The sequence below is a fragment of the Piliocolobus tephrosceles genome, chromosome 19, assembly GCF_002776525.5.
Source record: "Piliocolobus tephrosceles isolate RC106 chromosome 19, ASM277652v3, whole genome shotgun sequence".
Lineage (NCBI taxonomy): Eukaryota > Metazoa > Chordata > Mammalia > Primates > Cercopithecidae > Piliocolobus > Piliocolobus tephrosceles.
Window position 1 is genome coordinate 53,229,258 of NC_045452.1, and position 27,235 is coordinate 53,256,492.

General features: G+C 39.4%; 1 protein-coding gene and 1 pseudogene across 7 annotated transcripts in view; one reads left to right on the forward strand and one right to left on the reverse strand.

Moving 5' to 3' along the window:
- The window catches only part of APP (amyloid beta precursor protein), a 291,865-nt gene that overhangs the window by 59,019 nt on the left and 205,611 nt on the right, over positions 1 to 27,235 (forward strand). For all 6 annotated transcript variants that reach the window (XM_023190001.1, XM_023190010.1, XM_023190020.1 and 3 more), the window contains exons 2-3: positions 1,857 to 2,024; positions 22,507 to 22,636. In XM_023190001.1, the coding sequence (XP_023045769.1) occupies positions 1,857 to 2,024; positions 22,507 to 22,636 (298 nt within the window). The remainder of the gene's footprint in view (positions 1 to 1,856; positions 2,025 to 22,506; positions 22,637 to 27,235) is intronic.
- On the reverse strand, positions 19,277 to 21,016 carry LOC111524746 (annotated as a pseudogene). Its single transcript, XR_002725862.1, has one exon. The product of XR_002725862.1 is annotated as a eukaryotic initiation factor 4A-II pseudogene (transcript).

Sequence of the window (27,235 nt, forward strand, 5' to 3'; positions counted from 1 at the left end):
GTGAACAGAATAAAGTACTGGAGGAACAATGGCGATTCCATTAGTGGATTGTACGTTCCTTAAGGTCAGGGCCCTCCATGGCATCTAATATAGGGCCTTATCCACAGGTACCTGATTATTATTTGACTTTCTTTAACGTGTTTGCAGTGTTATTATCTGTACTACTTATTTCAGTAAGATTGGCAACATTTGCATTTTGATTTCTAAGATCAAGACAATGAATTTCCTCTTAATCCCTCAGGAAAGCTGTGGGAAATTTAAATTTATAGAGCTTTCTACTTAGCTTGCTGCTCTGCATCTGTCAGGGAATGAGACCCTCAGTTTTGTGGAAGTCACAGGAAGTGGCAAGGGGCTCAGATGGAGGAGTTGAGGGGTCCTAGCTATTTCTGCAATTGATCTGGATATTTTGGCATCAGCTGCTTTTACTTAACCATCTGGCAATGTCAAGGCAGAATTTCGTTAAATATTGGAAAAGTTACTTGAAAACATGGTTCTAGAGATTTTGCCAGCAGCTTTTGCACTCATGACTTGGTTCAGTCTAAGACCTGTTTTGTTTCTTTGTTGTGAGGACTTAAGTCCTCTGTTAGGTTTTGATGAAATATGTGTATAAATGACTAAAATGGCCAGATGTATCCTATTTTACATTTATGTGGGAAGAAATGTTTGGAAACTATTTCACGTCTTTAACCAAAAATTTCTCAGTGCAATTTTAGTTGGTGTTTTTCCTCCTGTGGACCGTTTTTAGGAATGATACAAGTTATCGTGGAATCACCCAGTTCTTGAGTGTGTGAACGAATGGCTTCTGCTGGAAGTTAGTTCTTCTTGGCATGGATGTCTCATATTTCCCCATTTAACAAAGAAGGGCCTATCATGATTAATATGCCTTCTAATTGGTTTAAGTAACACCTTTACTCCTGTGAATACATTTTTCATTTCTTGCTGAATTTTTTTTTTCTTTTTGAGATACCAGAACCTGTTAAGTGACATAATACAGATATTTCAGGACTTCCATTTTTTCTTTTAAAAATAGTTTTGTAAAGGTAATGCCTGTACACAGAAGGGTTTGAAAATGCAGAAGGCACCCTTTTTCATGAAGTTTGTGAAGTGGTCTGTTGCCTGCAATGGTAATAGGACTGCTTACTACCCAGCAGGCACTATGCAGAGCTCTGAATGAGAAAATGTTGGCTCCTTTGCAGATGGTTGGGAGTGGAGACACCAGCACCCTTAACAGACTTTTTAAGAGCTGAGAGAGTGATAACCAGAGAATATTCTGGGGAAAATCAGGTGGGATCGCCAACGTACTCAGTTATTTTTGTGGATGGTGATTTCGACAGTGAATTTTTCTGTTCAAAATCATAATGCAGTCACTTGTTAACTACCAATGCCATGCTTGCTCTCAGTGCTGAGAGGTGGCACACAATATTACTTTCAGGCTTGGTCATCAGGCAGGGCCTGGCAGGCATTGTGCTCTGTGTGAGTCAGTGGAGTTTATTATGAGAATGCGGTAGCCTCCACAGTGATTATATTTATTATAGAAAAACATGTTATTTGGTTGTCAGAACCTTTCAGCAGGTACCAAAAAATCTCATATGGGAAAATGTTTAGATTTTTCATGAATAAATTCCTTTCGGTATTGGTAATTTCCTTCTCTGTTTCAGTGTAAAAGAAAGCACTATCTTATAGGCGGCTAGAAATGTCTGTAGCATACATAACACTTAATCTAAAGGAGTGTTGAAGACCGGACTGATTCCTAATTAAGAATAAACAAGAATGAGTTCTTTTTGATCCCTGTTCTTCCCCCCAGCTTCTGCCTTGGAGGTATGGATTCTATAACTAACTGAAGCTGCTTCTTTCAGGTACCCACTGATGGCAATGCTGGCCTGCTGGCTGAACCCCAGATCGCCATGTTCTGTGGCAGACTGAACATGCACATGAATGTCCAGAATGGGAAGTGGGATTCAGATCCATCAGGGACCAAAACCTGCATTGATACCAAGGAAGGCATCCTGCAGTATTGCCAAGAAGTAAGTCCTGTGGTGGCTAGCAGTTCACGTTGGATCACATGCACTTGTTTTCAGAAAATTTAACTTCATATGTTTTGCATCAGTATTTTAAACCTACAGTAAAAATCTTGGTTCCTAATGATTCGCCATACCATTCATATATTTATTTGCATTACCTTATGATATACATATAAATGTTTTTAAAATTATGATGTCATATTATGACCATCACTAAGCAGTAAAGTTTAAGATGTCTCAGCACTTTTTTTTTTTCCTCACTCTGTCGCCCGGGTTGGAGTGCAGTGGCATGATTATGGCTCACTGCAGCCTTGCTTGACCTCCTGGGCTCAAGCAGTCCTCCCATCTCAGCCTCTGAGTAGCTGGACTATAGGCACATGCCACCAGGCCTGACTGATTTTTTTAATTTTTTTTTTTTGAGATGGAGTCTGGCTCTGTCGCCCAGGCTGGAGTGCAGTGGCCGGATCTCAGCTCACTGCAAGCCCCGCCTCCCGGGTTTATGCCGTTCTCCTGCCTCAGCCTCCCGAGTAACTGGGACTATAGGCGCCCGCCACCTCGCCCGGCTAGTTTTTTTTGTATTTTTTTAGTAGAGATGGGGTTTCACCGTGTTAGCCAGGATGGTTTCCGATCTCCTGACCTCGTGATCCACCCGTCTCGGCCTCCCAAAGTGCTGAGATTACAGGCTTGAGCCACCGCCCCCCGCCCGCTCCTTTCTTATTCAATTTAAAATAGCTGGAGTTCCAGGCATTTTATCTCACACTTCTTAGATAGTTATCTCTTCTAGGACATGTGTCTGCATCTTAAGAACATTGGAAGTAATTACTCTTGTGCTTGTTGGCAAAGCAAAATTCTTGACACTCATTATAAACAGCAGATAGCCTGGCAAAATTTTATTTTGTTGTAATCCTTTTTGTACTAGAAATTTTTCTTTAGCTTACTTGGATAATGAATGTTTGTTGTTTAATTAATATTACTATTCTATTGAGATCCTTTTATTTTAAATTATAAATACTAAAATTATTATTATTAAAAGGTTTAATTTGTTTTGATAGCAGTCTGTTTAAGAAAGGACAATCTCTAATTACTAATAGGTGTTTTGAGAAGCAAAAATCATCTGCATTTTCACAATATATTACATATTAAGTAATTTTTATCTTGAAAGGAGTATGAACCATGATGTGAAATGATGGATAGTGGAAATCACTAATGCTTAAGTTCATTATATGTTTTGTTTTTTTTTTGAGATGACGTCTTGCTCTGTCGCCCAGGCTGGAGTGCAGTGGTGCAATCTCAGCTCACTGCACCCTCCATCTCCCGGGTATAAGTGATTCTCCTGCCTCAGCCTCCTAAGTAGCTGGGACTGTAGGCACCAGCCACCATGCCCAGCTAAATTTTTTTGTATTTTTAGTAGAGACAGGGTTTCACCGTATTGGCCAGGCTGGTCTCGAACTACTGACATTGTGATCCACCCACCTCGGCCTCCCAAAGTGCTGGGATTACAGGCATGAACTACCGCATATGGCCCATGATATTTACTTTTACAAGAACATTCTGTGTGCTGATTTACTAAGCATGGATTGATAATAAATCAACTTTTGCCTGGGTATGACTTTTATAAAGTATCAATTTTAGAAATAATATTCACATTCTGCTGAAGAGTTCTTGTAGTACAATTATGTAGATAAGTTATAAATGTTATAAATCGGAACTCTGTGCATACTTACATGTTTTTGATACCATTTTATTTTTTTGGATATATGCATACAGATTATATATTCTGAGTGTTAAATAAACTTTTTTTTTTTTTTTTTTGAGACGGAGTCTCGCTCTGTTGCCCAGGCTGGAGTGCGGTGGCGCGATCTCCACTCACTGCAAGCTCCGCCTCCCAGGTTCACGCCATTCTCCTGCCTCAGCCTCCCGTGTAGCTGGCACTACAGGCACCCGCCACTGCGCCCGGCTAATTTTTGTATTTTTAGTAGAGACAGGGTTTCACCGTGTTAGTCAGGATGGTCTCAATCTCCTGACCTCGTGATCCACCTGTCTCGGCCTCCCAAAGTGCTGGGATTACAGGCATGAGCCACCGCGCCCGGCTAAATAAACTTTTTTTAAAGGCTAGAATTAAAATTTAGTTTATGACATTGACCAGATTGTCCTTTTCTGGTGAATCGACTATTTTGATACATGTGTCATAGTTTGCATGTAAGTTTTTCCTCCCTTAGTTTCACGTATGAATAACCAGATGTTTTCACATGTGTATGGTGGCCATACAAAAATTACTCTTCTTGACCCCAGGAACACCCCACTTTTCCCATTTCACTTAGTGATCCTACTAATGGCTGGATAGCTTTACTTTCTGTCTCAGCCTGTTGTTTGTCCCAGGGTGTAATAGTCTGTTCTCACATTGCTGTAATAAACTACCTGAGACTGGGTAATTTATAAATAAAAGAGGTTTAATTGGTTCACGGTTCTGAAGGCTGTATGGGAAGCATGGCTGGGGAGGCCTCAGGAGACTTACAATCACGGCAGGCGGTGAAGGGGAGGCAGACACATGTTCACATGGCTGGAGCAAGAAAGAGAAAGAGTGTGAAGGGAGAGGTGCTACACACTCTCAAACACCCAGATCTCATGAGAACACTGTCACGGGACAGCACTTGAGGGATGGTGCTTAACCATTAAATCCACCCGCATGATCCAGTCCCTTCCCACCAGACCCCACCTCCAACACTGGGAATTACAATTCAACTTGAGATTTGGGTAGGGACACAGAGCCAAACTGTATCAAAGGGTTAAGCACAGAGTGGTTCTTCCCAGTTCTGGAGTTTACCAGATTGTTGGGTGGCCACCGTGAATGGAGAGAATTAGCCCTTCGCTGTCGCCTTCCTCTTGCAATTCTGGTATTATCTATCCTCTGCCTACCACCCACCCACGGAAGTCTTGTCGGATGTTATACACCAGCCAGATTCTTCAACATTAGGCGCCGTAAGTAAGAAAGGTCCAAAACATCATATTTTGTGAGCCATTTTAATGGATTTGGGCTTTATTTTGTAGCAACAGGAAGTCACTAGACTTTATTTATTTTTTATTTTATTTTATTTTATTTTTGAGATGGAGTCTTGCTCTTGTTGCCCAGGCTGGAGTGCAGTGGCACAATCTCAGTTCACTGCAACCTCCGCCTCCTGGGTTCAAACGATTCTCCTGCCTCAGCCTCCCAAGCAGCTGAGATTATAGACACCTGCCACCATGCCCGGGATTTTTTTTATTTTTAGTAGAGGCAGGGTTTTGCCATGATGTTGGCCAGGCTAGTCTTGAACTCCTGACCTTATGATCCATCCTCCTCGGCCTCCCAGAGTACTGGGATTACAGGCGTGAGCCACTGCACCTGGCGTAGACTTGCACTCATTTTACCCACTCAGTGACACTTGTGGACAAGAACCCAAGGAAAGCACCTTGGGGAATTGCAACATTGAAGGCAAACAAAGATTCCCCATGACGGAGATGAGCAGCGACCAGAGAGATAGGGTAGGAAGTAGGAGGTGTAACATGCTGGAAGTCAAGCTATATACATTTCTAAATGAGGGGAAAGGTAAGAATGCAAGCATGATGCAAACAGAAAGCAGTTGAAGTGTAGTTTTTGACAAGGTAAAATCATGTCTGTCATGTAGACTGAACACATGTCAAATATTTTATTCAATTCATTAATGAGATGAACTGTAAGATGTGAAAACTGGTTCATTTTGACTTGGAGAGATTTCAAATTCCTTCCCCAGCATACTTGATGTGCATGGCTATGAACAGGAATCATCTGGAATTATCTGGAATATCGTCAAATTATTTGCATGGTACAGGAACACTTGCATTGCTATGAGGGTCTGCAGTATGCATCTTTACAAAGCTGTAAGGGTACAAAATAGCTTGTAAGGATGTAAGTAATAAGGGTGTAAGAGTTTTAAGGGTGTAAGTCGTAAAATAGCTTCTTTAGTAGTAAGTCAACCAGAGGAGCATGCTGTAGAATCAGATAGTCCTTTTCCCACCACCCTCAGGGTCTGAAAGACAACACCTGCATTTCACTGCTAGGACACCCAGGAATCTCTTTTGCTCATATCTTGTTTTTGGGCATTTGTGTGTGTGTGTGACAAAACATTGTTAGGATCTGGCAAATAAAAGGTCATTGTTGACCCTGTGGAATAGCATGGGGAGAAGTTAAATTACAGTCCCTTGCAGGAAAAACAACGTGAGTCAGTGGTGAAGTCAGCTGTGGACTCCTGGAGGAAAGACCTAGAGGCAAAAAGCTTGAGGTCATTCAAGATAAAAGGAAAGACTTTGTGATTTTGCTTTTTAAATGGAAGGAATTTGGGCCGAAGGAAGCTTAAACTAAACTGTGGGAAGGACTGATATCCATCCTAAGCACTAGCCGCAGGTATCTCTAAGAACTAGGTTCTGGCTGAGCTCTGTGGCTCAAACCTGTAGTCCCAGCGCTTTGAGTGAGAGGATCACTTGGGCCCAGGAGTACAAGGTCACAGTAAGCTATAACCGTAGTACTCAGTTCTGTAAGAACTAGGGAGAAAGGAGATCCAGTGGATATGTGATTGGCTGGGTCGTGGAAAGGGGAGGGAACTTCTCCTTTTCTGAGAAAGACTGGGGAGATAGTAAGGGTGGGTTAAATAGGTAGTTTCTTTTGCCAGGTGATAAAATCCCCCTAAACAATTTGTATTTTATATATGGAGACTATTTTCTCCCATTGATGGGAAGGATCGTAGTGCATGGGATGCTTACACAATTTCTTAAAAATGCACACAGAAATGAGATCCGCAGGTGCTAGAACCGAGAGTCAGTACTTCCCCATTAGGGTCTCTTTTGTTTCTGCTTACCTTCCTGCTGTGCGTTTGCTCCTTTTCTTCTGCTAAGATGGGCGTCCTCCAGGAGACCAGGGACGTTGGTAGCCACTACCTCTGGTAGTGTTAGTCCCAGTTTGGCATCCCAGCTTTGTTCTGCCCATGGGCATTATCAGGGAGCGCTTCTGGTTGGCACTGCTTTGAGTTACGCACCCGCCCTTGGAGCCACCACCATATCTGCAGGGACTCAGTATCAGGACTGGCCCATGTTGGCCTTGTGGTTGTGGCCATGTGATGTGGGGAGAGGAGCTGTTACCAGAAGAGTGATGAAGAATGGCATGGGCAAAATAGAAGAATGACCCCAGTGCTGCAACACAGTGCATATGGATTAGAAAAGGCTTGTAGGCTGGACAGGGCGAGGTGAGAGAGTGCATCATGTATTAGGATTTTAAGTGGCTTTTTGGGGAGTATTGAGCAGGCGTCAGGGAGAGAAGTTCACTCAAGTTTTAGACAGTGTTGACATTTTCTATCAAATTGTGCATCTTGAATTCTCTAGAACATTCTTTATAGATATTTCACGATCTTCCTGCCACTTTCCACATTGTAGCTATTCTGGTGTTTTTCTTTTATAATTAGAAATAATGAATAGTTCTCATTTGTAGGCTTGGATTTTCGTGTGTGTGTTGGAGAGTGTTCATTTTGCCTTTCTTTTTTTAACTTCATGTTTTTATTTTTTAAACAGTATTGATGGATTAATTGCTAGGAAAGGCAAGGAAAAGAATACTCTCACAATGTTACCATGTTTCTTTCTCATGGGTTTTATAAGTTGTATTATTTTTATATTTTCGAAGTTATAATCTTACCGTCTCCTCTGTTGCCATCATTCTCATTCATAGGGTCTGTCTGTAACTGGACTAATTGTTTACAGCTAGTCTTTTCATCAGATCATCTCAAACCCTGTCTTTTATTAATATTTTGATGCCCTTTTGTTGGATGACTTTCATCTTAATCATTCTTGTTGTTGAGCAATGTTTTATTATTGAAAATTGCTTCATTAGGTATAGAATTCCTGATTGACAGGTGTTTGATTCAGCACCATGAAAATTCACGGTATTCTGGTATCTGTCACTGGGCAAATTCTTCCTTTTTTTTTGAAAAAACTGCGTGGAAACCATTAGTTCCATTGACAGAGCTACTCATTTAACGATTTTTTTTCTCCCAGTAGTGGTGGATGAATTTTTTACTTTGTATTCTCACTTTGTGTCTCTCGTGACCAAAATATTTTAGAGATAGCTAGCTGGCTAAGTCTAAGGTGGCTGTTAGCAGTCTGGTCCTAGGATAGAACAAAACCAGTAGAACTCATCATTGTCACGTCATTTTGACTTTCTGCTCACCAGTTTAACTCACTTGTTTAATTAGTTTTTCCAAAGGATTGTTTTGCATTATACATGTTGGTGCTTAGCTTAACATGATGAGAAATACATTCTTTGACTGTGAATTATCTACTCTGCTCCTTTCATAATCTCATGCTTCTCTGAATTTGTATTTTGTGTTACTGGGTGGTTTTGTTGTTATTCATAGTGGGTTTTTTTGCCCTTGATTTATTTGATCCAGTTTTTGTTCAAGAGCAAGATTCAAGAGAAAAAGTAAAAACACAGTCTTTTATCTTTGCTCTTGGTTATAAAACCTTGTAAAGTTTGATTGAGAAGATAACTTGGATCTTATGGTTTAAACTGAGTCTTTGTTTAATCCCAAGTCTTCCAAATTCTTTGTGCAAGTGTATTCTTTCCTCTTTCCCAATCATAATAGTTTTGCTTCTGCCTAGTCATCATTCAAATACCTGCCTTTCAATGCTTTTAAAAAATATTTTGTGTTAGCACCATTTGAGATTTTTTCCCCTCTTTTTTTTTCAAGTATGTTATGGGATGAATGTTTGTGTTCCCCCAAAATTTGGGTATTGAAACCCTAACCCCAGGCATGATGGTATTTGGAGATGATAACCTTTTTGAAGGTGATAATTGTTAGATGAGGTCGTATGTGCCCTGGTGATGGAACTATTGCCCTTATAAGAAAAGATACCAAAGAGCTTGCCTTTTTCTCCCTGCTCAAACAAAGAAGAAGTCACACGAGGACACGGCGAGGAGGTGGCTATCTGCAAGCAAGGAAGAGCGGCCTCACCAGAACTTGGTCATGCTGGCACCTTGGTTTTGGACTTCCAGCTTCCAGGGCTGTGACAAAAGACATTTTTGTTGTTTTAAGCCATTCACAGTAAGGCAGCATTTTGAGCTAAGACTGAGACGTACTGTGGCTTCTGTAGGCAAAAGCCCTACAGACCCAAAGTGTTATGAGAATTAACATTTCTAGGGCTCATGCCTTACAATGGATTTTTTCCAACACTTAGCTCTGACCTAGAGCACACTAATCATCATTAGGTAAATGCTTGTGGATGATCGGTTTCTGGCACAGAAATTAGAGCGGTATGGGTGGGAGTTCTCTATCCAGCTTATGCTGAGAGAGCCTCCCATAAAATGGAGGCTGTACTTTCCTTTTGCAGAGACCATTTCTTTCCATTGATAGAATTCTTTTTTTTTTCTTTTTCTTTTTTTTTTTTTTGACAGGATCTCGCTTCGTTGCCCAGGCTGGAGTGCAGTGGCATGATCTCAGCCCACTGCAACCTCTGCCTCCTGGGTTCAAGTGATTCTCATGCCTCAGCCTCCTGAGTAACTGGGATTACAGGTGCACGCCACCACATGTGGCTAATTTTTGTATTTTGGTAGAGATGGGGTTTCACCATGTTGGCTACGCTGGTCTTGAACTCTAGTGATTTACCTGCCTCGGCCTCCCAAAGTGCTGGGATTACAGGCATGAGCCACTGCACCCAGCCTTCTGTCGCCGGAATTCTAAAGACATGTTTAGGCAAGAGTTAGCAGAATGTTGGCCCATAGTCCAGATTTGCCTTCAGTTTATTTTTATCCACTTCAAATGCAAAGGCCATGATAACTCAATAGTAAAGTCGTAAATCCATAGTATGACTTAAAATATTTGGTTGTAATATTACAAAGTATGCTTCCGAACACATTAAGCAATTAAGCATGCAAGATCCTTATATTGTTCTTTTTATTTAGTGTTTAGGGTAGTTTGTGTGAATCATAGATGACCGCAGCAGAGTGTCACGTTAATTTCTTTTGGCATTCTTTGATAGAAAACAGTGCTTTTCCTCTGTTCTATACTAGAAGCAAAAAGTGTCTCTTGTAGCATTATGGAAACAACTCAAATATGACTACATCAATTATTTATCTTTTTTTTTTTTGAGACAGAGACCCACTCCATCAACCAGGCTGGAGTGCAGTGGCCCAATCTTGGCTCACTGCAATCTTTGTCTCCTGGGCTCAAGCGATTCTCGTGCCTCAGCCTCCCAAGTAGCTGAGATTACAGGCACCCACCACCATTCTCAGCTAATTTTTGTATTTTTACTAGAGATGGAGTTTCACTATGTTGGCCACGCTGGTCTCGAACTCCTGACCTCAAGAGATCCACCTGCCTTGGCCTCCCAAAGTGCTGGATTACAGGTGCAAACCACTGTGCCTGGCAGTTATTCATCATTTAACAGCATAAAGTGGCCACTTGCTTTAATAAACTCTTATAGTACCAAAATTTTGGCCTGAGAAATTTATAAATATAAATAGAACAAAACAAAAATAATATCCCCCTTGAAACATATTCTAAAACCAGGAGCTAAAAATTAGAATTGTTAGATTTTATTGTCCTGTTTCCTTGGGATGAAATGAAGTTTTTAAAAAAACATAGTTTTATTTAAACCAAAGGCTTTGGGATTCGAGAAGAATAACGGAAGTATACTTCGATTCTACATCCCAAGAATCTACTTCTTCTCAACTTTAATACAGGCAAATTTAGTCTATATTTATTGGGCACGGTTAGGTTTTTGTGTCAGGTGTTGTTGAGTGGCAGGATACCATTCTTGGCCCATAAGGACCTTATAAATCTATTAATACAATTAAATTGTGAAGACAATTTAGAAAATTGCGAAGGGAGAATGAGGTTACAAATTAGAGGGTCTTATTCTGGAGATAAGTGGAAGCATTGGCAGATTTTTAGCATGAATGCTTTCTGGTCAAGACACTTTTAGAAAAATTAGCTAGTTTCCAAGAGTAGGTTAGATTGGGGAGAGAAGGAATTCAAATTACAGAATAATAGTGTGAAAAGCGTTGTGTCCGTCCCCTCATTCATGATACCCAGAGGTGCTATATGAAGGGCATCACTGCTCTTTGTCACCCGAGCTGTCCAGGAAGGCTGCCTGTTCAGTTTTCAGACTGTGTCCTCAGTCTTAAACCATATCCTCACTTTAAGATAGAAACACACAGGCAAGTGTTGTAAAAGTTACTATTGTCAGTTAAGCAAGAAATTGGATGAGTCCCCATACTATTCTTCCTCTTTCAAAGAGAGAACTTGGGCCGGGTGCAGTGGCTCACACCTGTAATCCTAGCACTTTGGAAGGATGAGTCAGGCGGATCAAGAGATCGAGACCATCCTGGCCAACATGGTGAAACCCTGTCTCTACTAAAAATACAAAAATTAGCTGGGCATGGTGGTGCACGCCTGTAGTCCCAGGTACTCGGGAGGCTGAGGCAGGAGAAATGCTTCAACTTGGAGGCCAAGGTTGCAGTGGGCCAAGATCACGCCACTGCCCTCCAGCCTGGAGACAGAGTGAGACTCCATCTCAAAAAAAAAAAAAAAAGAAAAGAAAAGAGAGAGAAGTTAAAACGGCTCTTCCAGCCTCTGTATTCCTATTAATAACATGCAGAGCACTTCTTGGAGCTAGGGGCTAGGGGCTTCCTGAAAGTGTTGATGTTTCTGGTAACTTATACTGTGGAGCAGGTCTCTGGAGGTAACTTTGAACAGGTTAAGCCCCAAAGGCAGGCAGAGATTTCCAACTGGGACAGTTAGGTGAACATGGCTTTGTTTTTCATCTCTTTTATTGGTTTATGGGTATATTCTCTTTTTCCTGTTTTCTTTTCCACCATTTAACATTATCTGTTCTCTGCCTCTTTAACCTTCTGGCTTTAAATGAACTTTTGCCTGTAGATTAACAGGATCAGCAAACAAGCACAGCGGTGCCTGCACAGAGCGAAAACTACCTGTTAAATGAGTTGAGCAAAACCATTTCCTTTGCCCAACTTTGTCCTCTAAAATACATAACTGAACATGGGATTCCCAGACAAGAATTGTTTCTCAGCCTTTCTTTTTCCATTCTACAGTTGTATGAAATTAAAATTAGATAAAAAGCAAACAACACAGGTGGTCTGTTTAATCTTACCAAGTTGGAAGGTATACTGTATACATTATCCTATGGTAGAAGGCCTGGTACGTTCTTGACCGTTATTACTTTGCTATGGGCACCCTTCACCCTTGTAGGCTGAAAATTGACAAATCATAGGCACGTATACATTGTGGTTTTGGAATTTGAAAGATCTCAAATTCATATCAAATGAGACAGTTTTTGAATAGAGGAATCAGGCTGTTTATACGTGAGTGTGGATTTATTTTATGCAATTCTGGTCTGTATAAATGTAAGGATTGCTTTACTGACCATAGGATTTCTTCTAGGGCTAAAAAAGTTGAAGCCAGTTTGGATATTTTAAAATAAGAAAATTAGCTCTATGTTGAAAGAGAGAGAATAGGAGAATCTAGGCTATGTGTAGACATCTGCTCATGTTTTTACATTTGTGTCCTGTCCTATTTATTTTGATTTCTCTCCCATCTCTTCTCCCCCACCCCAGTCTGTTTTTCATTCAACACTTTGAAATTAGGATAGCTTATCTATCAAACAAGGTTCTTTGACAGTATTTTCCAACTCTGAGTATGAAAGTGTGGATATAGCAGTATATTTATTTAGAATGTCAGAAGCAGAGTTTGGCCAAATTATTGGGAAATAGGCTAACGCCCTGCAGCATTTTACCGCCTTTGCTTTTACATAAGGCCATCATTTGGAAACATAGCACGCTGATACCTCCCGTTATTGCAGTAGCGTTTCATCAGCTGCACGCTGTCTCTCAGCGCCTCGTTAAGTTGCAAGCAGAGAACGTTTTCATTTTCCAATTCTCTTTCTCAATTAAATTAGAGATTCTGTTTTCAGTATTCCTCATTCATAAAATAATTTTTGTTGAGAACAGTTTAAGATGTGATATTTCTTTGTATTCCAGGAAAATTTAAAGAATGTCATTGAAATCCAGAAACAGAAGTGTATATTATCTAGGACTTGCTTTGTCTTGGTTTATATGCCTAAGTCCGAGTAATTTAAAATTTATAATCAATATACTCTTTGAATGCTTAGAAATGGCGTCTGTTTTAGTTGTTCTAGTTTCATCTTACATAAAATGGAGCAATTACTAACTCAGGATTATGATGTGCTACACATAAAACATTTGCAATGATGTCTGCCACTTAGGAAACCCTCAGTTATGACATTTTTCTTACTTTCTTCTTGGATATGTTCTTTGAAAAAGGGACTGGTATGGAAAAGCTTTGAGAAGATGGAAATATACAAGATAGGCTATCTCTGAAACATTTTTCTATAGAGCATTTGATTCTCTGTTTCATGTATATATTCATATATGCTAGCTGCAGTCATGCAGACACAATTTGGATCTTGGGTTTTTTTTTTTTTTTTTTCCTTTTACACATGCAGTTATAAATTTAGAAAACTGGCTGTTTCCTCTGGACTAAATTTATTTATTTAAATTTTCAGTGCTTTAAATGCAAAATTGCAAGCATATGTACAAGTAGAAAGAATAGTAAAATGAACCCTCCCATCCACCTGTCAGTCAATTGCAGTAATGATCAAATTTAGTCACTCTTGTTCCTGAGTCAGTCTGGAATGCAAGGTTTTTATCTTAAGTGTTCAGGTTCTCCAGCAATCCTGGCAAAACACATGCGGGTTTGTTGCTTATCTCTTCTAGTGACCTGTAAAGTCTGTAAATTAAGATGTGCTAAAGCATCACATGTTACTAATTGATGTTTTGCTAATATATTTAAAACATCTTATTAGTACCACATAATTTTTAGTGTTTTCAAAAAGAAATATCTTTGAGAATTTGGTCAAAGGTGAATTTAATAATTGAATAACTAAATAAAAACGTGGACAAACTGTTTTCAGAATTAGTAGCAATTTCCAATTCTATTTACTCTGTTCATTAACTTTATTTTCAGTCTTTTGTTAGCCACATTTGATTTTGTGTTTTTGAAATACCTTTGATCGTAATTCAGACTTTCAGCATTAATCACCTGTCTTAGGTGGCCTGTTTACAAAAGGGACTTTTAGGTTCTCCATTTGCCCTTAATATTGGGAATAGACACAGAGTTTCTGTAGGACTCTGACAACGTACGGCTTTACGAAGTTTTTTTTAATATATATATTTATCTTCTTGGCTTTCTTAAATATCATCAGTGTCTTTTCTTGCTTTACGTATTTAGCAACTTAAATGTCATCTTGTCTGAGATCAATACATTTCCAACTTGGAGAGAGAGTGAGAAGAGAGACTTCAGATTTTTTAAATGTGGAACAACACATTCTGATGGTGACCAGGTTTTAAGCTATTTCTTCAGTAGACAAAACTACTTAGGCTACCAATGATAAACTTTTAATATGGATCTAAGATTGTCTCTGTTCTCCCTCTTTCCTGGTTGTTAGTCTTTGGAATTTCTTATGCACTCTTAAAATTATTATGTACTGATATATTTACTTTCAATGATAAAACATAACTGTATGACCAGGTAGGTAGGCTGCTTTTCAGATTCCTGTACTAACTGAATGGGCCCCATTAGCCCAAGTGAGAGCTTAACTTGTCACTCTTCCTAAATGTCTTCCTCAGCTGAGTGCTTATTTACAGTAATCTACTGCTGCTTATAGCAGATGCTATGATTTGTATAAGCTGTCATATCTACTTGGAAGAACAATATTGAAAGGCATTGAGATACTTATTTTCCTCAAAAGCCCATAATCCAACAACTATTTAGAATATCTTATTTAAGAGATAGGTTTATAATACCCAAAGGGAACTTAATATGTACTGAAAGTCCCTGATTGAATGGATTCTGACCTTAACCAGAAATATTAATTACGTGCTTTTCAGTCACTTACTCTGCTATCCAAGGGTTGGCCACTGTTGAGGGAACACCAGATGAATCATATCGTCCCTGCCTTCAAGGATTGTATATTCTAATAGGACAGACAGCCCATCAGCAGAATAGAAGGTAGAAAGTGGTCAGGGATCAGATAAAGTGATCAAGGAAAGTGGAGGATGCAGCAGTAAGATAGAATGCTCTGCACACAGAGATTGAGGGGATCACGTGGTGGGAATTAGTGAACCAGCGTGCAAGTCAGGGCTTTTTCTTGGCTTTTGTTCAATTGGAAGGAGCATAAAACTACTAAAGTAGCTTATGTTTGGAAATAGGGCTTATTGAAGGGGACAAGGCATCTCCTAGAATCCAAATGCATATCCCAAGACTCACAAGAGTTAGAGGGCACAGGCAGGCCCTGTCAGATCCTGTCTCTGCTAGATCCAGTCTTGTCAGTTTCTCATCTTCCCTTGTCTCTCTGGGTATTTCCCTGTTTTCCTTTCCTGGACTAACTGCTTCTTCCAGATGCCTAGTTTGAGTCCACCCATGGTTTTTTGGGGGGTTTTCTTTGTTTTTTTGTTAAGTTTTTTTTTTTTTTTTTTGAGTCAGGGTCTCACTCTGTTGCCCAGACTGGAGTGCAGTGATGTGACCACGGTTCACTGCAGCCTCGACTTCCTCGCTCAAGCTATCCTCCCACCTCAGCCTCCCGAGTAGCTAGGACTATAGGCGCAAGCCACCATGCACCCATGGGTGTTAACATGCCATCTGTGGCTCAGACTTATGCTCACCTCCAGTCAAATTTCTTCCTTATCTAGCGGCAGCCTTTGTGTGTTCATGAAAGCCCTTGAGGGAGAGACTGCTATGTACAGTTTGGTTTTCTTGGGCTGTAACGAGGTATAGGGATGGCGCTGCAGAGCTGAAATACAGTCACTAATGAGTCCTCCTTCAGACAGCTGAGGGTGGGAGCACCACATAAAAGGAGTTGGGGGTCAGCAGCCTCCTGATAGTCTGAAAGCCAATGATGATGGATGTGGAGCTCCACGGGGAGGCTATAGCATGCCACGTTATGTTTCCTGCCCTTGAGGAAAGCTTTTCACCAGGCGGGCAGTACAGATACGTACTTAATAGTGATGTGAGGTACACTGATAAATACCAGAAAACATTCCCTAAAAGGGGTTAGCATTATTTCACCCTGAGCAGAGGAGGTTTGTCCATGTGGGGGGACCCTAATGGGCTTAGGCATTTGAAGTGTAGTCTAAGGGATCTTAGGTAAGAGTGTGTTTGGAACACAGTGTATGTATTTGTACAGCAAATGTTCTGTGTGGCTATAATTTAGGACAATTTGTAGGAATTGAGGACAGCTTATTTTTCTACTAGCTGACAGAGGCCTGGGTTTGCTTCTGCTTTAGGTATAAGTATCTCGAGTCCTTTTTTAAAAAGGAAAATCAAGAAAATAGTCGGAATTGGGTTTCACATAAGAAACATTTTAGAAAAGAAGGGGAGTATGAGAGTTACGATTTGCTAACGTGTGCTGTATTAGCAAATTGTTTGCACTGCTTGTCATATTAGCAATACATGTATGTTTTGAAAAACACATGCAAATTAAACAGCTTAAGGAACTTCTATCTTTATTTCCTATGTAAGATTCGAGATGCCGCAAAGAAAATATTAAAAATCTCCTGAGCTTGTGATCCGCCCACCTCGGCCTCCCAAAGTGCTGGGATTACAGGCGTGAGCCACTGTGCCTGGCTTACTGCTTCCATTTTAATAGTTAGTACAGTAGGAAAACTGTGCATGGGCTTTATGTGGTTTTTTTTTTTTTTTTTCCTGAGACTGAGTCTCGCTCTGTCACCAGGCTGGAGTGCAGTGGTGTGATCTCAGCTCACTGCAGCATCCACCTCCTGGGTTCAAGAAATTCTCCTGCCTCAGCCTCCCGACTAGCTGGCAATTAACAGGCGTGCGCCACCACACCCAGCTAATTTTTGTGTTTTTAGTAGAGACAGGATTTCACCATATTGGCCGGGATGGTCTTTATCTCTTGACCTCATGATCTGCCCGCCTCAGCCTCCCAGAGTGCTGGGATTACAGGTGCGCACACCACTGTGCCCGGCCTGGTTCAAATTTTATAATTTCCACATTCATTTGCATATTAACAGTTGTCATTGTCGGTGTTACAGAGAGAGAAGCTGAAGTGCAGAAAATAACACGCATGTCCTAGATTTCATGGCAGGAACTGGAAGGAAATTCTGTGTTTGGCTCATCACTGTATAAAGTTCTAGAACTACTCTTTAGGGAAAAGCCCCATCTTCGTGGGTTTTAATTTGTCAATTTGCAATTCTACCTGCTTGGAAATAGTCAACCTAATCAGTTACTGCCCTGTTGCACCAGCCATTACCACAGGAACCTGAAGATGGTATGCAACCAACATGAGAAACAGATTCTTTTCTCCTGGTCATCAATTTGTACCCTACAAACAATTTGTTGGTTTTAGACTGTATAGAGGGAACCATGATGTGAATGAATATGCCTGCTACTGGGTTTATAGAAAACCAGCGACTCCTGAGGAAATTCTCAGCAGGGTTGTGTTTCAGTGAAGTGGCAGCTAGAACCCCTTTAGAAAACTGCAGTAACTCACACTTTACTGCACATAAAGTCGTGTCCCTCAGGGTGGACTCTCAAGTGTCATAGAGTTTATGACTCATGAGTGCTGCAGCTATGTGATCTAATAAACAAGTAAAGATGATGGGAGAATTATATTCCTGTACAAAAAGCCACTTCACCTTTCATTATATAGAAAAAAAGCCATGGAAATATTAAATTTTTAGTGGCGTTTTTCAGTTGAGCATTTTCTGTGATCTAAAGTGCCTGCATTGAGATATTAAGATACTTAACAAAGTAAAATAAAGAGAAGTCGTCGTAGCTGGATCCCTCTGGAGCTAGGCTACTGAAGCAGTGGTTTCAAGAATAACTCTCTCAACACCCACCCCTGGATTCTGATTTAGAGATTTTTTTATGTGTTCTCATAGCATATACCTCTACCCCTGAATTTGTCCCCTGCTACACTGATTGATACCTTATTTTTAAATTTTGTTTTTAAAATAGATGGGTTTTTTAAGAGCAGTTTTAGGTTCACAGAAAAATTGAGAAGAAGGTACAAAGGCTTCCCATATCCTTGCTACCTCCACACATGCTTAGCCTCTCCTATTATCAACATTCCCCACAGAGTGGTACATTTGTTACAATCGATGAACCAACATTGATACATCATTAGCACCCAGAGGCCATAGTTTCCCTGAGGGTTCAGTCTTGGTGGTATACAGTTTTTGGGTTGGGACAGATGCATAATGATATATATCCATCATTGTGGTATCATACAGAGTAGTTTCACTGCCCTAAAAATCCTCTGTGCTCTATCTGTTCATCCTCCCCCTGCCCCCAGCTGCCCAAACCCCAGGCAACCACTGATCTTTTTTAGTCTCCGGAGTTTTGCCTTTTCCAGAATGTCATAGAGTGGGAAGAATGTCATATAGTATGGAGCCTTTTCAGATGGGCTTCTTTCACTTAACAATGTTAGTGAAGTTCCTCCGTGTCTTTTCATGGGTTCATAGGCCATTTCCTTTCAGTGCTGAATAACATTCCATTGTCTAGGTGTGTACCCCGTCGTATTATTTATCCATTCACAGTGCCTTATTTTTGTATTGATTTTTTTGGGGTCTGGGACTAAGGTAAGGTAAACAAGGCACTCAGGAATTGAGATTAAGAATTTTTAATGTGATATTTTTAAAAATCAAAATTACTGCAAAAAAACTATGATGAACAAAATATCAACTTTTTAAACAAAGATTGAGTCACGCCGAGCCCTCTGAATGTCATGGACAATCATAAGCAAAATTCCGTGTATTGTCTAACTCTCTGTGGACATTATCTTGCTCAGAGACCTCGTTCTCCCTCCAAGGAAGGCACGCACTACTTCTCCTGTAGCCTTCTCGGGTCAAAGTTCTTTTCTCAAAATCCTCACAGCATTGCCCCTACAGGTGGGAATGTCCTCTTTTCCTCTTCATTTTTGTTTTCAAACCACTCTTCTTTTCTCTTCCCTAAAAGCCTCCCCCACCTCAGCTGTGAAGTACATGCTTTCAGACTAGATTGTTTTGCTCCTCCACCTGTTGGTCATCTCCAGACCTCTTTCTACCTCATCGACGTTCACCACTCAGATTTTGAAGATTTTAGCTCCTTCCTTGCCGTCATCCAGTGAAGCCACTCATTTGCTGATTCTTTTTTTTTTTTTTTAAGTGAATATACAATTTATTTAACATTCAAACTTCATTAAGACATGTGCAATATGGCAATTTTACTGGGGATTAAACCCTACCTAGGATGATTTCTTGCTGCGGCTTAGCAACAGGGTCCAGTTCACACTTAGCACTAATTAAATACTTTATTGAATAAATACAATACCAAACAAAATGCATTCAAATGCTTTCTAAAAAAATTTTAAAGGCCTTTCTACTCAGGCTAATGACAAACACAATAAAGGCAGATATGCTAGTTCAACATAATTGGCTGATTTTATACAGCACTTATATCTTTTAGTCCACAAGTATATTATTAAATGATAGAGAACATCTAATACAACCATTTCTACAGAACTAGGAAATACATTTCTAAGAAAGAAAGATTTTACAGACCCCATCTTTTATACCCACCCCAACAGTCTAACTCTAAAGAGGATAAAGCCAATGACCTTCCTCACAAGAGCTCACGACTAATGTCACTTTGCTATCAAAATCTGTATTTCTGATCCGTTATGAGCATTGAGACAAGATTCAAATATTCCCAAAGAAAGAAGCACAATGCACGTTGTGATCGTCTATTCAGCAACAGCGAGCACTGCATCCAAAACTCTCATCCCAGGAATTAAATAAGGTCAGCCACATTCATGGGCATCTCCTCCACTGTAGTATTGTAGAAAGTCTCAGTGTCACGAAGAATCCTCTTGTCTTCTTCAGTAACAAAGTTTATAGCCACACCTTTCCTCCCAAATCGACCCCCTCTGCCAATTCTGTGAATATAGTTTTCACGATTGGTAGGTAGATCATAATTTATAACCAAAGACACTTGTTGCACATCAATCCCGCGAGCCAACAAGTCAGTAGTGATCAGAACACGACTTGACCCTGACCGGAATTCCCTCATGATAACATCTCTCTCCTTCTGGTCCATGTCACCATGCAGAGCAGAAACTGTGAAGTCTCTGGCATGCATTTTCTCAGTCAACTTGTCCACCTTGCGCCTTGTATTGAGAAAAATAACAGCTTGCGTAATGGTCAGTGTCTCGTACAAGTCACAAAGTGTATCCAACTTCCATTCCTCTCTCTCAACATTAATATAAAACTGTTTGATTCCTTCAAGGGTCAATTCTTCCTTTTTCAGCAGAATTCGAATTGGATCTCTCATGAATTTTTTGGTCACTTCCAACACATCAGTTGGCATTGTGGCAGAAAGCAACACAACCTGAATACTTGTGTTTAGTTTTTGGAAAATCTCATAGATTTGATCCTTAAACCCACGGCTCAACATTTCATCTGCTTCATCCAAAACAAACATTTTGATCCATTTTGGAGAAAGATATCTTCTGTTTAACATATCAAAAACTCTCCCAGGTGTACCAACAACAATATGTGGTGCTTCGGCCTGCAGTTTTTGCATTTCATTTCGAACATTTGTTCCACCAATGCAGGCATGACAAGTTGCTCCCATATAGTCTCCAAGTGCCAGAATTACCTTTTGGATCTTTAATACAGGGAATAATAGCTCTTTGCTGAATAGCGGAAGGCTTCTCAAAACCGTAAGCATAGATGCCACGAAGAAGAGACTCCTTTAAATTCATATCATCAAAGTTATCAACAATCTCATTCCAGTTGTTCTCGATGACACCATCGGGGTCCATTCCCTCTGGGCCGCCATGTTCTCTGTTATAATCCGCGGAGCCACCAGACATGATCCGAAAAACCACTCAGCGCCCGACTGAAAAGCTCATTTGCTGATTCTTAAGTGATCTTAATACTGATCTCAGTGATCCTCCCAATATTCCAGTTTGTCAGTTCATGATTCTCATCCCTCCAGTGACCTTGTTTTCATCATTCTCCATCACCTGTTGCTTACAATGGTCATATTATACTCCTTGCAATGACCAATAACTGCAATTCCTCCAAAATTTTAATTTCAATTATCTGACTCTGCAAGTCCTACTTATTACCACCTTACTTTCTCCAGTCATGTACGCCACACATTCTTTAGCCCCTGGAGTGTGATCAGTGAACTGTCTCCATTGATCCTACCACATTTTACCTGTGTCTAATTCCCCCCGTATTCTCACTTTTGCCACTTCAGATTGCATGGCCCAGCATTCTAATCATTCCCTTGCTTATACCATCAGATCTCTGTATTCATTGTTATTTATCTGGCAAAACAGCCACCCTGGTGAAATGCAAGATTTATGTAAGGGAATGCACATTGTAAAACTAGATGTTTGTGTTTATGTTTGTCTTTCAAATCTCATTAATAAATAGAAGTGGTTTGATATTTCACAAATGTGATTTAATTGATCAAGTTTCACATTTCATTCTAAGTGCTCAGTAAACACCATGATTTATTCACAACAGTAATCAAAGCAAGGCACTGTAGTTAGTTATAGGAGCAAAGAGAATTCATGAGTTTTTTTATCTAAATGACATCCTTGATAAATTTTTGATAAATTATTTTCATGTAAGTTACTTGGAATAAGAGCAGGATTTTTATATAGAAAGCTTTCTATGTGTCATATCCTGTAAAATGTTTGTCTGATTAGTGAGATCTAGGGGGAGGTTGAATTTAAGTAAACATAATATCCCCAGCCATATCTACTGTAACATTTATTTAGAACATTACAGACTATTATCCCACACCAATTTATTTCACACCGAAAGTCACCCCATGCTTGTAAGAATCCTCCTTTCCCCCTCTTGTTTCTATTTGAGCTCCCCTGGGAAAATATTTTCAGTCTAAATGAATGCAATAAATTAAAAGTTGCATTGATAAACATTTTGAATGGAATGGCTAGATATTTGTTATCTGCAACCTTTTCTTTCTACTGGATTTTTTTTTAGCTTGGTCAGAAGTAGAGCAGGCTTGACTGTTAGGGAATAGCAGTACAAGTTGAGTATCCCGAATTTAAAAATCCAGAGTCTGAAATGCTCAAAAATCCAAAACTTTCTGAGTGCCAACGTGATGCTTAAAGGAAATGCTCATTGGAGTATTTTGGATTTTGGACTTTTCAGATTTGAGATGCTCAACCAGTAAGTATATAATGCAAATGTTCCAAAATCAGAAAAAGTCAGAGACCTTGAAAGCACTTCTCGTCCTAAGGATTTTGGATAAGGGACACTCCACCTGTATCTTACAGTGGAGGCTCATTAGATGCTTGTACATGCCAGCCCCTGCATCAAATAACAATTGATTCTTTTTGTGTGCTCTCCCAGGTCTACCCTGAACTGCAGATCACCAATGTGGTAGAAGCCAACCAACCAGTGACCATCCAGAACTGGTGCAAGCGGGGCCGCAAGCAGTGCAAGACCCATCCCCACTTTGTGATTCCCTACCGCTGCTTAGGTGAGCCGGCTGGCCGTAGAGCTGGTGTTGACTGGGGGCCTGGTCTTTAGGGAAGAAAAAGAGGATGTTCCTGTTAGCTCATATACACAGACTTGTTCTTCAGCACGTTGCCACTCTGTGTTGTACTGTGTTTTGGACTCTTGCAGTTCCATTCTGTACACTGACACTCCAAGAGCAGTATTTTTGAGTTCTCTGCCTCAGAATGAATTTACCCAGGGTGTTTATTGAAATTACAAATTCCTGAGCCAGTCCCAGGACTCCTGAATGAAAAATGCCTGTAGTAGTGGATCCGGGAATTCTTATTTTACCGTATCCCATAGATGATTCTCATGAACTGGGGCCTTGTGTGTTTCTTCACATAGACTTTCTAGGAGAAAGAATCTAATGTGAAGCTGCAACATTTTGCTAATTTCTAAAAAAAAAAAAAAACTTTTTTACAATAACTACTCCTCTTATTTGGTGATAGCAGAGGAATTGGAATTGGGAAGGCTTTTTTTCTGCTTACATCAAACTGGAGGAAACAGTTTGATCACTAATGTTTAATGTTTGTTTTGTCCCAAACCTCAAATTTACTTCAACCTTTTATTTTAAAAAATTGAGTAGTTTTATATGGTATCATGCTCTTTTCCTCTGGAAACTGTCATTCTCCATATTTAATCTAACTTGGTTATTAGTCTGTTCCTAGTTGTTGTTTTTGTGTGACCAGTCATTGCAGAAATCAAGTTCTTTGCTCTGATATCTTACATCTAGATGTTTTCCACAAGTGTATTCGTCAGTAGGCAGGTTGTAAATAAGGATATAGAGATTGTGGAGATTGTGGACCAATATTGATGTGCATTCTGATGACTTTTTATAAAGGTTAAAAGGAATATTTCAAAGAAAATCCAACAGCAAACCTAGAAAGTAAGGATAATTACTGAAGATTCTGGAGATCTTCGTAATACGAGGTCAAAAATGAATGTCATAAGAGCATATTGATTGCTGTTCATTCATGTGCATAATTTGAGACATAAAATGAAAACACTGGGCGTTAGAATGAAGATTTCACCAGGTGAATTTACTTACAATGTAATTTATTCACAATGTGATTGATGAAGAGAGTATAGAAAGCTAGATTCTTAAACATTTGATAATTCAAGAGTTTCCTTAAAAAACAAAAACAAACAAAAAACCTCCAAGTGAACGAACAGTACAAGTAATAAAAATATAAAAAGTGTCCTCAGATCTCAATATCAAGTCAGAAGAATTTATAATATTATGATTACACAGAGACTGTCCAAATATTCGTATTTGTTGTGATACACTGTATTATATACCATTTAAGGAAACAACAGCCTAAGAAATGTGGTTTTAAATAATTAATCTCATCTAACAAGCACCTATTTGATAGTAAAGTTAATGACCTGTCTTCGCCTTATGTTTTTAACCATTATGGAAAGAGAACCACTTGAAAATGTATCATTCCACTAACAAATAATTACAGAGCTGTGATGCACAGGCTGGAGACTGGCAAGGAGAAATGGAGAGAAGCCCATAAAATAATTCTTTCTCTGGGAAGGAGTTTATTCCTGCCAAGGCTTTGCCATCAGTCATTATCAGATTTCTCTTTCATCCTATGAACAGATTCTGGGCTTCTTTGATGTGGAGGTACATAATTCAAGAAGATAGGTCACTTGCGACATGTTAAGCAAATTTCCTGGTTCTGGTGTAGTGTCTGATGTGAAATGAGCATGTTGACACTAACTGTTCTTGACTACTATGGGACTAGGTAATCATTAGCTATTTCCTGTAGGTACTTGGCCTGTTTGAATCATTTTACCATATTTTCTCATTTTATGAATCACTGGTCCTTTTCCTTTGGACCTGAAATTAGACCCTAATGTGACAAGTAGAGCATATGTTGTCTCTTACTTTGTTATTAACCTTAGATTAGAATTAAGGAATATAGGCACTGCTTTTTTCTTAGGTAGTGGCACATTTTCCAAAGGTCTCAAATCCAGAGTTTTATACAGAGTTTATAAAATAACCTGGTAGAGTAGGCAGACCATGCCTTGTCTTTCTGGAAAATGAATTGAAAAACAGGCTTTTCAATAGGGGTAACATAGGTAACATAGGTACGTAGGTGTAACGCATGTACGTTTTACTTGCACTTAATAGGCAGGCAGTGTTGGTTTTTAGTCTCTCTTCACAGGCTATACAGCTACCAAGATCCAGAGAGGTTGGATCTCTTGCTATAACTCATAGCCAATAAATGGGAGAGTCAGTACTGCAGTCAGCACTACAGTCCAAGATCTCTTGATTATTGGTCCAGTATTTTTTACAGTATAAACAAGAATTTGTATTAAAGCAAATATTCACTATGAATTAGAGACAATAAATAACACTTAAAAAGAAACTCACAGCCATCGTTGTGTTGATAAAGGAGACAAGCATGACCTAATACAGGATAAATCTCCATGTGATATGTTTTCTACTTTATAGTAGTAGGTAACATTCTTACATACTATTGCTGCTTAACAAAGAATTACTGTTCAGCATTAACGTAAGTATGCTCTAAAATCTCTGGACTGTATCCAAATACATGTTTTAGACGAAAGAGTTTGTTTTGTTTTGTTTTTTTTACTGACCTAGCAAACAAAATAAGATTGTCTTGAACATTAAGCGTATTAAAATTCAAAACAAAGCTTGAAGAGAGAAAAATGCTTGTTATGTCTTGCATGCAACCTTCCTAACCTCTTTATCAGATGAAGGATCCAGTGTGGCACTGGATTATTTTTCTGTAATATTTTGCTTGGACATATGTGCTCAACATTTCTTGTCTGCATGGGGAAAGTATGTCAGGTTGCTGTTGCCACTTTCTTCCCATGGAGTGGCTAATTTCCCTTGAGAATAAGTTGGCTTTCTCATCTCACCCTTTGCTTTTGTTAGTACCTCTGCAACCAGAGGGTAAGATTCATCTTAATCATGTGAACATTTTATTAATTATCTCGTGTGATTCAAGCACATCATTACTGTTACTCAAGGAGAATATTTTCTTTGCAAAGCTTTCAATCCTTTCCATTTGAATGACTTCTCTTCGTGATGTAATAGATCCACTGTTGAAATTGTTACTGTTGAAATTGGCACTTTTCTGCGCTTGTCTCTCACCAGCAAAGGCAAGGAACATTGCGTAAAATAAATTACTGTTGAAGTATTGGGGCAAAGTCAGGTTAATAGCTTAATCCAAAAGAAGAATTACAAGTTACAGAATTTTACCTTAAATGTCATTCTATTTCATTTTGTAATTAAGACTTTGCAGATATGTAAGTAGTAGTGACCTGAAATCTAATCAGATATGGTCAAATGAGAAAGATATTCAGTTCATGTTAATTTTGAATTTTATTGTTTTAATACAATTTTAGGAAAAGCATGCCTTGTTTTCTAGGTTTCTTGGCTGCCTTTTATCATTTATGTACAGCTGTCTTCTTTCGCATGGAAAGGATGTATTTGAATACTCTGACATACCAGGGTAGTTCTTTGAATTTATGTAAACAACAATTTTCTTGAGACACATCAATACAACGCAATAGTTAGAAATGTCACATGAGAGTTCACCAAACTTTAAAAATGGAGGTGAGGACGGAAAAACATTTTTATCGTAGACTTTAAGGATCTTGTAAATCCCTGCATGTAATCCAGTGTGCTAGAGAATTGGTGCCCATGGCGCCTCCTGTCCCCACCGACCTGCACTGTGTAAATCCTACTAATTCTGAAGTCGTGGGAGATGCATGTGCGATGGCTATACATGCACTGTGATGAGAATGGTACTTCATCATTCTCATTATTTAATGAGCCCGGCCTCTGCACACAAGAAGGATGCAAATTCTTGAATGTTCTTGATTGTTTACATCATGGTCTCATAAGGAATGACCAGAGTTGCTGGGTATTTCTTCATCAGGGAAGGCTAATCAGCCATCCTTGGAGAGACATCAGACTCCTTTATATGTGGCCTTCCCATGGGACTTGTGAATGGTCCACATTAATCATGCTTCAAAACCAGTATATGCAGCCTGATTCTCAACTAAGTAAAAGAAAACATGTCCAAAAAAGAAATCTTACCAGTATTTATCTCCAAACCATGGGATTACAGGTGATTTTGATTTTATTTAAGCCCTTTTCTATGAATTTGTATAATAAATGAGTAGATTTTATCATCAGCAAAAGATAGACTATGAAATCAGTACATATAATTTTGTATCTGTATGTAGTACCATCGAATGGTAATAGAGAAAAGTAGAAAGACTTGAAAGTCGACACAGAATGATGATTAATTTGTTTTATCTCTTAGTAGTTGTACTTTATGAGCTTTATACATACAGTATGGGAAAATATACTTTAGTTTTAAAAACACCACGCTACCAAATTAAAAGAAAATATGTTCGTTCATACAATCTTCAACAATATTTAAGCAGCGTTAATCATCACTAATTCTTCAGGAAAATTCGTGATCTTCCTTAATTTTTTTTCCCTCCAAAATTGCATATGGCAGCCACATAGGCCAGAAGGAAGAATGGGAAGAGCTTACATTTATCTCATAGATTCCTTCTGGGTGAGGAAGAC